General features: G+C 40.3%; 1 protein-coding gene across 1 annotated transcript in view; it reads right to left on the reverse strand.

Moving 5' to 3' along the window:
* The window catches only part of raver2 (ribonucleoprotein, PTB-binding 2), a 128,430-nt gene extending 122,108 nt beyond the window's left edge, over positions 1 to 6,322 (reverse strand). The window contains exon 1 of the mRNA XM_015378696.1: positions 6,016 to 6,322. Within this exon, the coding sequence (XP_015234182.1) occupies positions 6,016 to 6,294 (279 nt within the window). The 5' untranslated portion in view covers positions 6,295 to 6,322. The remainder of the gene's footprint in view (positions 1 to 6,015) is intronic.
* Between the last annotated feature and the right edge of the window lie 6,058 nt (positions 6,323 to 12,380).

Raw genomic sequence — 12,380 nt, forward strand, 5'->3', positions numbered from 1 at the left:
CGAGCTGCTCAGTGCGCAGTGGGTAGCACTTCTACCTTGCAGCAAGAAGGTTCCAGGTTCGATTCCTGGTCCAGGGTCTTTCGGCATGGAGTTCGCATGTTCCCCCTGAGCATGCGTGGGTTCTCTCCTGGTACTCGGGCTTCTTCCCACAGTCCAAAAAGCATGACTGTTAGGTTAACTGGTTCCTCTAAATTCTCCTTATGTGTGAGTGTAAATGCTGTATGTGAATGGTTTGTTCTGTTTGTCTGTGATGGACTGTCCAGGGTGTACCCCAACTCTCGCCCATAGACAGCTTGAGATAGGCACCCTCACCCTTAGCGACCCCGCTTGGGATAAGCGGAGACAGAAGAAGGATGGATCTTATCAGTAGCTGAATAACTACTTATTGGGTTCATCTTTGCCAAAAAAAACCAAAGCCTAAATACGAAACAAAATTCAAAATGAAGCTACATTTGATTCAAGCTTTTAACATACTGCCGTCACACAGAAGAGACCGGAGGGTTGCAGCTAACACCTAGATCCATGAATGAGAGCATAAGTAGGCAGTTTTCCCTCAGCACAGTTTCAGTCCTGCAACAATAGACAAGCAAGCTTTTGAAATCATGAAAGCAATGAAACCAGAGAGTGAGTGAGTGGATAGGTGGACAGGCAGACAGTGGATTTAGTAGCCTGTACAGCAACAGTTGGAGATGGGACTGTGCTGCATCACACTACGCTTCATGAAAAAAAAGAAGCTAATTTAATCACTTTTCCATTAAAACCTTACCAACAAGATAATGGAATATTTTTTTGCATTCTTAACACAACTTTTACAGAGCCTTAGTAAACCTTGTGTTCGATATTTCATTGTGTTGTGGTGTTCAGCTTATTTTTCTGCAGTTTTTCTATCTGACAAAAACCTCTGTAGAGCAGAAGCTCCAATTATAAAAGTCACCTTCTGATGCTTATGTTATCTTAACAGACTGAATTTCATGTGGACAAACGTCAAAAAGTCCAAACCACTCCTTTAAATTGATTTCACGCTGCTCTACTTTTCTCAAAAACCCAGTCTGACATGTGGACGATGTAGGAAACACAAAGCAGAAGGATTTCCACACCTGCTGCTACATCTAAACCTAAGTGACTTTTCCCCCTTTCCTTCCCTCTCGTCATTTCTCACACACTCCATGCCGTCATGCTCCTTCACACTCCCTCTCTCATCTCACTTACGCAGGGACACAGACGCTCCAACAGAGCGCCGTCTCTCCTTGGCAGAGGGCCTGTTGAAGAATGCGTGGCGCTACAATCCTGAAGGAACACACGCCATCGGCGCAGGCTCAACACGCTGCCTCCTGGAGGCCTGCATGCTGACACAAGTGATGAATGACGCTCAGCGAGGAAATCAGAAACGCCATTAAGTCATAAACAGTGAAGTCACTCTTTATATCTTTTAAAAAGGCACACACAGTGAAGTCTGTGCGTGTAAAATAAACAAACGGTCAAGTGATGGGATTTAGCCTCAACTGAAATCATCTAAAAGGAGAAAATGGTTTAGAAAAATAAATTAATTAAACCTGTCATTTCAACTCGTTTCCATTCTTCATGTAGTGTTTGTCAGATAAGTTCGGTCCGGATGTTTTAACTGAATTCCAAAGGTGGAAGTTTGTAACACATATCAGCTTAAGCCACTTGTTGCTGCTGTTGTTCATGAACAAGTCTTTTAAAAAAAGAAAAGAAAAATCTGGAAACTAACAAACAGCAAACATGCAGCGCATAGCAACAGGTGGGGGTGGAGCCTCTTTCACTAATATATAAAATAGTCATGCTGCTTGTTTATTCAATGGTCAGATTACTAGAAAAATTACATTTTTACGCTGAGCATAAGTAGGCTAAATGTTAATAGAATAGCAAGAAGAGATTTTGAAACAACTAAAGGGAATAATTTTAACATAATCCTGTCATTTAATATGAATAGGTGAATATGCTAATTAAAATTGTCCATAGTGGCCTCCTATAGAAGAAATACAAAATCAGAATCAGAAAAACTTTAATAATCCCAGAGGGAAATTACTTTTTGTTACACGCTCCAGTCACAGTTTAATATATATATATATATATATATATATATACACAACCAACCACACAAGATAATAAAGATAAAAATATAAACACATATAACTCTTCTGTATATATGTATTTATATATGTAAAGTGATAGTGACGTGCAAAAATAGTGCATAAATGTCAATTACAGAGGGGGGGGGGGGTCTGAATCACTTGAGGGAGGCGTTATAGAGATTGATTGAAATTGGGACATTCCTTGTGTTAGGTATCTGTTTCATGGTCATATTAAGACTAATATATATCTTTTCATGCTAAACTGGTAGATTTTGCTGTATTTAAAGTAAAAGTCTGGTCAGCAAGGAATGATTAATTGATCATTATCTATACCTAAAACTAATATGTTTGCGGTGATTTAATGAATTAAGTGTTAATCAGTAATATAATAAAAACAATAATTTTTGCCGTGATCACCAGCCATTTTTCCCCATATTTAGCAACACCTTACTCCTGACATCTTCTGACAGTGATGTCATGGTGCGGTAAACCTAGCACCATTCTCCCCGCTTTACAAGCAAAATCACTGGGAGCTACTAGACACATCTGCAATCAACAACAATTATTGAAGATTTCCAGAAGACCTCCCCATTGAAATTCACAAGCAGAATTTTTTCAAGATGATTGGATAATAGCGCTTTGTTACAAACACCAGATACCGCACTGGGACTTGCTCAACAGCCGATACCGCACCGTGACGTCAAAAACCGGTAGGTAGCAGTTGTGTTCTTTGATAAACATTGATTTCTCCAATAAATCACAGTCAAATGAAATTACTCTTAATTGAAAACACTTATCATTTATTGATCAGAATGTAATAATTTCATATTTAAAGAATTTACAGAAGTTTGAATTCTGAATATGACCGGACTTCTCCTTTAAACAAGAGATTTTAACTCAACTAAAGATAACCAAACTAATTTAATGTCATCCTGTTACTTTCAACAAACAGGGATTTAGTCAACTTGATATTTGTTCTGTGGCAAGTAATGGGAGTTGACTTCCTGTTATTTCCCAGGATGCTTTGAGGCATGTTTTTGTGTCCTCTGTGGCACCATGAATGAAAGGGAATTTTGTTCATGGAGTTCCCTCCTCTTGCATATTATATTTTGGTATATTCTGGTGGTCATCTGGACAGTAATAATTAATCTCAACCCAGTTTAACATTCTGAAATTTGACTCCATTAAGACTAATTAATTAAATGTTAGAGTTATGTAATATAAACTATATAACTGCTGAATTATATTAAATGTTTATATTAGCTGGTTTCACCAAACAAGGTAGTAGAAGTAAAATGTAAGTATATTAAATCCCATTGCTGAAATCGAATAATGACAGTGCAAGTCAACAGCATTAATCAAACTGAAGTTAACTGGCATAATTAACCCCTATTAGCATCTGTTAAACTTGACCTCACATCATTGAATTACATAAACCTCAGTCTGGATTGAGTGATCCTAATTGATTTGTATTTTTTATTATACCATAAGTCAATTATATAATACATATAATCAACTAATTTTAGTGGAACCAGTTGACATGATTGAGTAAACNTAATTGATTTGTATTTTTTATTATACCATAAGTCAATTATATAATACATATAATCAACTAATTTTAGTGAAACCAGTTGACATGATTGAGTAAACCCAAAATGTCAGATTGGGTCACTGAAGCTTTCTCCTGCATCTCATTAAATCTACTTTTTAAGATTTTTATGCTATTGATTTTAAATGTTTAAAAGCGAAGGACACATTGACCCCAGTAAGTAGTTAATATCAAGACAGTCAAAATGAGATGTTCTAGAGCAGAGGTCTTCAACGTTTTCCAGGGCAAGGACCCCCCTAACTGATGGCGAGAAGGAGCGGGGACGCCCTAATTATATATATATTCTATGAAATTGTGTTATATCAAACTGGTCCAATAGTCACTCTATTACAGATGGAGTAATTTAACAAAAGTAAGTTGGCCCTGGGATTATTAAAGTATTTCTGATTCTGATTCCTCATTGTTGGGACAGGTGTTGTGAATGAAACGGTATCCAGTTTAAAAAGCGCCTGTGTGTCACTGAATGTGTGCGTTGATGATTGAAAGACATCTTCTGCCTCCATTTACCGGTATCTGTTTACTACAGTGTGTTGAATTCATGTTAATGTGTATTTAAATACATTTCAATTAGTGGAAAAAATTGCAGGGGGAAATATACCGAAAAAAAAAGTCTATTTAACCAAAACTTTTGCGAGCCCCATGGAATACCTCAGTGGACCCCCTAAGGGTCGCGGACCCCATGTTGAAGACCTCCGTTCTAGAGTATTCGTTCAATCTGTTTCACTCTCAATTATAGTGAATATATATATATATATATATATATATATATATATATATATATATATATATATATATATATATATATATATATATATATATATATATATATATATATAGTAAAAGTGAGAATTCTTTTACTTTTATTTCTACGGCTTTTATTGTCATACTCTCACAAGCAAAGAGCAACGAAATTAACCCTCTGCATTTAACTCATCCCCTTGGGGAGCGGTGGTCTCCCATTGTGCGGCGCCCGGGGAGCAGTGTGGGGTTAAGGGGTCTTTGCTCAGGGACCCAGGGTGGCAGTCTGTGGGAGCAGGGCTCAAACTCAGAACCTCAGGATTCAAAGCACTATGCTTAAACCGCTAGACCACCATTCTCCCCAGCCTCTGAGCTGAACTTGCTTTGTAGGTCCTTCCAAAATAGAATCTTCACCAGCATATTGCTCTATAGAGTTTAGCTGTAGAGATAGGGTCCTAAATTTGACTTTACAGATGTTCAGCTGGGAGATGACACTATTTCTGTGACACTTTTTTAAGCAAAAGAAATTATGAAGTGCACCTTAGCATGACTCAAAGGCACAGTGGACCAACAGCAGACCTGGCTCCCCAAACAGATACTAAACACTTTACATTGGACATTACATCCTCCAGACTCGATCACCATACAAGATGAAATGTTTTGGATGTTGAAAGATGATGATGGTTGCAGTTACCTTTTTCTCTTTTCCTTCCACTCACTTTTTCATGAATATATCGTTGGATGTAGCACTCTAAGGACAGTCAATCTCAACAGCAGAGTGTTTATGGCTTACCCTCCCTTGTGGAGGGTTTCAATGACTGTTTACTGCACAACAGTCAAATCAGCAATCTTCGCCATCATTTTGTAGGCTATTACAATGCCATAACAGAAGATTTCTCTGTCACTCCTCAACTTTAAGTTGGTTTCAAATAATGCCATGAAATATGTTAAATACATTTATTTTTTGTTTATCTAAATGAATTGTTTTACTAAGGTAAATATGTTTGCATATGTTTTTCCTTCTTGGCTCTGTGAACCCGCCTCGGTCGGACACTGCGATGGATGATTAATCTTTTAATGTCTTCCATGTCTTCATACTCTGAATAATCTCAGCATTTGTCTTTAATGAAGGCATAATCATATCTAAAATGACCTCCTTTTTTCCAGTTCACTTGTTGTTTCAACTGCTTTTTTTTTTTACTTAGTTTAACTCTAAAGTTTAAAAATAAATGACATTTATTTTAATGAAAGAATATGCACACAAAGATGCATGAAAGTTGTTTTGCTGGGATAAAAAAAAAACAGAAGAAAAAATTTTGTGAGTTTTAAATCAAATCTGTGGTGTATTGAATTATTTATTAAACCTTCTTGAAGTTTATTTAAAAGTCTTTATCTTAGAGGGGAAAACATTTTGTATGCCATCATCATACGGTTTATTAATAACTTTTAAATAAATTGTTTAAAGAATCAAAACGCCAGTTGATGCAAACTGGAGCTCAGTTTCTCTCCGCTCTGCAGAAACTCAAAGCAAAACTGCACGTTGTTACTTTTTGCACCACTTTTCTTCCATACCTGGTTGGAGGTGTCGGGCGGCAGGTTTTTGATGAGGATTTTCCTCCTGTTGCTCAGCTCCCTGCGAGTTTTGGCCAGCCTCCTCTCGATCTCCTCCGGCTCTAGGTCCGGCAGGTCGCGGAGGCAGACGCAGGACTCGGAGGGCTGCGCTGCGGCCGCCGTCGCCTCCTCATCCTCCGGCTGCCTGCTTTCGGGGCTGTCCATGTCCGGGGAGAGTGCGCTGTCCCGGGTGAGAGAAGAGTGAACGATCGGCGGCTGGATGGACGAGGCTGCCGCCATCTTGGGAAGCTGAGAGAAAAGTGTTTAAAGAGAGAGAGAGGTAGAGAAATAGAGGCAGAGAGAGAAAGCTGAGGAGCAGGTGGGAGGCGTGTGCGTCCCAACAACCTCGAATAAACATATTAAAACAAAGAATATCTAATAATTTTCCACTCATATTACATATTTATTTTAAAGCAGATCCTCAATAAATCCACTTAATGCACGTTTTTTAAATTTTATTTTTCAACATAATAAATTAATAAATGTTAATATAATCTGACACGGTTGCATCGATTCATGAGCAATATTTATAAAAGAAAAAAGTTTTTCATGATTAAAAAAATAAATATAGTATATGCAAATAGCGTGCATTTCAAACCAGCTGCGCCCCCTACTGTCTGCTTGGTGTATGACGCTCTAGATAAGCGCACAAGTTTCAGTTGAGACACTTCCATGATTTCATGCAAAAACAAAAGTGGAATAAATTAAGCCACGTTTAAATTTGCCAGATGTTTTTCCTTCTTAAGAAATTGTAACTTCTACATATCAGCTGACGCTCCCTTCTAGCAGCACATTTTAAGAGGAAAAAAAGCATTCAGGGAAGACTTTCTTTTAGCCGCCACAGCTCTCCTGCTCTCCGTGTGCATTATGTGGCTATGAATGGCTGTGTGCCTTCCCTCCTGTCTACCCAAGTCATCTAGTGAATGCCAACCTAGCAGCCGACTGAGCCAGCCTGCCTGCCTGCCCACCGTGGGTGGAAAGCTGCTCCTGGCAAACACAAGGGGAGAGCAGAGCTCCCTGCGGAGACCTCACAATGCCCGCCTAGCTTCCGCAGGCAGCATGAGTTGCTGACAGGATCACACTCTAAACTTGCATTCACATGCTGCATTGTACGCATATAGGCACACAAACATGTCAACAAGCACAAATCAACCCACTTAGGAAATATTTAGACCCATAATAGTGCCGAGGCCTTTTAGAGACGTGGAATCAGGCCCCTCATTCTCTTTCTCGCCATCTGTGTGGAGTGCTTCTTGGCAGATCGAAGTCCAGACAATCACAGTTGTCAGTGGGTGAAAACGATCTCACATTGCCAAGTGGCTTAGCCACTGTAACTAAAACTCAGTGACCATACAGTGTTTGGACCGTTTGAACGCTTCAATTAGGCTTGTACTCGGTCCACTCCAATGAAGAAAGGCCAAATAAAAGGCTATGTGTTTAGCTCTGTTTCAAAAACTAGAGTTTATCATTTGTCTCCCATTTAGTGCTGTCATATTTTGTTCAGTATTAAACATGCAGGAGACACATTTTCTCAAACAATCCTAACTTCAAGACTTCTTCCTTGTGACAATGACATGTTTCAGTACTTTGTAAAACCGCCTTTCACCAAAGCTACTGTTTTTGTTTTGTTTTTTGACCCACATGCAGAATCACACTGAGAACTACCGAATTTTAAAGTTTTGTTTACAAACCAACAAGAATCTGGAAGAGGAGATCTGTAGGAAGTCAATTTTATTTCTGGTTGGTCTGAGGAAGAAGGAAAACTGATGAGGCAGGAGGTTTGTTGATGACAACTGATGACTGATTTGCTTACTTGAGAGATGAAAGGGAGGTAACATGGATCTGTAGGTATTTGATTCAGTGGACATTACAGACTTTATCCCAGAGGTTCAGGAGAATGTAAGGGAAATCTGAGAGCCTTTGTACTTGTAAGAGACGTTGTTCTGGAGAGTAGGCAGGCAGGGGAGGAAGACTGAGAACTGCTGCATACAGGTAAGACCTTTTACATGAAGATCAGAGATGAACTGAGGTTCACTGGTTGTCTGGAACAATAACAGAGTTCACATTAAAAGAGATTCAAAAGAAGGCAAATTTCAACAAGATGGATATTCTTGTTTTACAGTAGGTCTTTGGCTCTGGCAAATGAAAGAGAGGGCGTGGGCGTGGGTAGGCTGAGTGGCTGAGCGGGCAGAGATGATCCATTGCCTCTGTGTATATATGCTGGTCATCTCGATTGAGAAATATCTCAGGCATTTTTTAAGTGTCCTGTTTGGCAATGTGGCAATAAGAATAATTGTCTTGATGCCAAAAAGAGAGCCCACCAGATTTTGCTTTCACAAGTGGAGCAGGACAGCAATCGCCATAGTGTTCCACTTGATTTATGCATGTAAATATCTTTATTATAATTCATGCAGGGATTATTACAGATTTTATGGACACTGCAATGCAAGTAGAACAGGAAAGGAAAAACAGAAAAAAGGAGAAAAGATGGAAAAAAGAGGAGATAAAAATGGAGATAACGATACAACATCTTTAGTCTGCTTCATTACCTACAAAGAGATGTAAAAACAGCACAAGCAATGGATATAGTATAAGAGATAAAATAAAGTAACACCTTGATACTATCGCTGAAGTATAAGTAGTATTATTTAATCTGACATGTATACTGTGGTAGCTGAAGATCAGAATATGGGCTTTCTATATGGACGTGAATCTGGAGCCAAGCACCTGTAGTTCTTTGTGAGAGTGCACTTATGCATGTAAAGTTTATCCAAAAAAAAAATGCTCAATTGTTGTTGTGAAGAGCAGAAGACGTGCCCCTCCAGAGCACTGAGGGACCCAAAGCCCCAGACATCCAAGAGAGACCCCAAGAGCAAAGGCGCCCAGGAGGGGCCAACCCAGGAAATCCGACCCCCCATCAAGGGAGGAGGAGAGATGACCCCAGGAAATCCCCCAGCCACCGCAATGCCGGAGCCCCCGGGAGCCGCAGGGACCAGTCTGCGGGCTCCGCAGGCAGCCAGCCACCCCGAAGTGGATCCGGCCATGGACCCGAGGCCCCAGGGGCACCCCAGCCAGGCCCCGGGGGGCCAGGCCCCAATGAGCAAAGATCCTCTTTGTAACAGAAAGCTCACTCACACAAGAAACACACCAAACCTAAACAGTTACATTCTAATGTCTTAATGAGACATTTCCCCTCAGATGTATCTAGTTACATTTACTTGATCAGCTGATTTAAAGTTTGGATAAAATCGTATTCTTTTGTGTACACAAGCTTGTTGTCTGAACCTTAGATCTCTCTTAGTACATACAGTATATTACATGCTGCAATATTTACAAGGTTTTATGGTTTTATGTAGGAAAAATAGATTTAGAGAAGTGTGTCTTCTGCCTGAGTTTGTCATTTTCCAGTTAATTTTACATCTGTATTATTTATTCTTATCTTTCGAACACCAGAGTTTCATTTCAATTAGGTCTACTTATATACTGTAGCACTAATTCACAACATATGTCACCGCAAGGCTTTTTACAGAGACAGTTCTATCAGATCATACAGTCAGATTGGTTCAAAGTTTCTAGGGAGACCAGCTGACTGCATCAAGTCAATGACTTGCAGGCTCATTGCTCCTGGATGCGCAGTAGACATTCGCTTGCAATTTTTCATTGACTCTCTGCAATCCCTCACAGCGAGCATGCACAGTTAGTGCCAGTGGAGAGGAAGAACTCCCTTTTAACAGGAAGAAACCAGAACTAGGCTCAGTGTGAGCGGCTATCTGCTGAGGCCGACTGAAGTTCAAGGAGACAGAGGCAGACATAGTAAAGGTTAACATAAGCATTAGTCCATACTTTGTATTTGAGAAAAGTAACAGTAAACTAGCTCCATAGGGGGCTCTGTCTAAGAAAGAAACAGCAGACATGCTCCAAGGCAGACATTTCCAAAGGGATGAAAGAAAGCACATTTAGGCTACATTCGCAGCGCAGCCTGAATTGACCGAAATCCAATTTTTTTTGCCCACATGCTACGTGGGTCTGATCTTTTCATACAGTAGCTGTCTGAACAACTCCAGTGCTACCATCCATGTTTACTTCAGTAAACACAAAGCAATCTGGCCTGTGACGTCATTGCGCCCTATACTGCGCATGCGGGACGCTTAGGTTGTATGACAGCAATTCCCACAGGAGATCACATACAAGTCGCAGGTATTTGGAAATGTGAACAGCAACGCAAAAAAATTTGGATTTCACAAAAAAATCGGAATTGAGCATCAAGGCCAGCAGTGTAAACGTAGCCTTAGACACAATAAAAGCTGAGCCTATGGCTATGTCTTGGAGAGAGACAGGACTAATCACTAAAATTAGTTTGTAAAAAAAAACAATTTTAATTTTGGTGTATGCATAATTACATTAAAATGTTTTTGTAGCGACAGACAAGGAGCCATTCCCTTTATTTTAGCTTTTTTAAAATACATTAAAATTCTGAGTTTATACAGTCAATCTGCCATAGAATGTTTTTTTGCTTACTTTACTTTGTTTAAAAACCACAAACTTTTGAAGGATAACATCCGTGATCCTGCATTTTCATGCCTAATTTCAAGTTCTCAATTGCATTTGTATCTGGACTTTGAATAGATCATTCTACCACATGAAGGACGGGGCTCTGATCAGAACCAGTCCAGTTCCAGCTGCATGGTCCTAATAGAGCCTTTAACTGTCTCTTTGTTTTTCTACTGGAATATCATTTGTTTAGCCCCGTCCATCTTCCCATTAATTCTGACAAGCTCTATTGTAAAGGTAAAACAGACCATTTATAGGATTAAAGACACAGATAAAATGCCAGGCTTTGGGCTAGGTGTATGTAATACAGTAGGCAGTAATGCTGGACAGATTGATGCACATGAATCATTAAGCAGAGTTTTTTAGAGAAAAAAAAAGCCAACAAGGACTTGCCTGTCACTTAAACAGGCTGATTTTTTTTGGAGACGCATGAATCACTCCACTTAGTGCTAAACAACATTTCCATGAGAGAACAATTAAATTCTTCTTTCAGTCCCTTGGCAAATGCCATACCAGCGGAGTGTTACAGATAAATCATATCAGCCAGCAACCGCCCCACATGGTGTAGTTATGCAAACTACTTCCAAAGCTTTTTACCTATGTAAAAAAGTCCACCGCTGCTATAATGGAAGCTGCTTCACAAACTAAATGGATGAAGAGACGTGAGACGTTTTCTGTGTAAAACACAAGAGCCCTGCCAATGCAACGTGTCAGCCGGTGATTCACAGCACTTTGGTGTGGGTGGCAATGGGGAGCAGAAGAAGAAAGCAGGAACACGTTTGGTGCTGCCGCTCACTGGGACTGAAGAGTGCGAGGGCGTGGGTGGGCTGAGTGGCTGAGCGGGCAAAGCAGGCACCTGGGACGAGCACTGTAGGCGTGAGGACGGGGAGGGAGGGGGAGCAGGAGGGGTCGGGAGTTAGGGTTTACCATAAATGTCAAAGTGGCTCATTGTGTGGAGGAGTTAGCAAATGCACAGGAGGATGTAGATTGTGCAGAGTGAGTATTGATATTTAAGGCTGGATTCCTGTCAAAAATGGATGAGTTGGTTGGAAAATTACTGGCAGGTACAATCGTTTTATCTTGTTTTAGAGATTCATTTATTTTATGGCAAAAAAGAGATTAAGGGACGTGTGACCCATTAACAAACAGCTGACCTTAACACATGGGGACAATATACAGAAGGACTCCCTCCCCAATTCATGTCCTAATTACAGCAACCATGAACAGGGAAATTTGACAACACACACGCACTAAAAGTGCTGCTGGTGCATATCTGCAGAGCAGAGACTGACTGAAATGACCCGAGGGTGCTTGGACACCGAGCTTAGTGCTCTAGTTCAGTGTTTTCCCTGACAGCACAAGGGATGGAGGGAGATGAGGCTGACAGGGAAAGCAGGCATGCCTTTAAAGGAGGAAGATGAGTAAATTCCTCCCAATACTTCCTACTTAAGGTGAAACTAATAACCTAAAGAGGTAAAGAGGGACAGTTTCAAAAGGTGTGGCTGAATTTATTGCATCACACTTGTAGGGACAATGTAGGTTTAGATGTTCTTTAATAAGATCCTTTCAGTATTTTCCTCTACAGCCATCCATCCATCCATTATCTTACACACTTGTCCCAATTGGGGTCGCGAGGGGTGCTGGTGCCTACAGTATCTCCAGCAGTCAATGGGCGAGAGGTGGGGTACACCCTGGAGAGGTCGCCAGTCCATCGCAGTCCTCTACAGCCAATGTTTCTAATTTATAATTAGAAGCACTTTTGTGATAGTTACTGA

The sequence above is a fragment of the Cyprinodon variegatus genome, unplaced genomic scaffold (assembly GCF_000732505.1).
Source record: "Cyprinodon variegatus isolate N-32 unplaced genomic scaffold, C_variegatus-1.0 Scaffold176, whole genome shotgun sequence".
NCBI classification, from domain to species: Eukaryota; Metazoa; Chordata; class Actinopteri; order Cyprinodontiformes; family Cyprinodontidae; genus Cyprinodon; species Cyprinodon variegatus.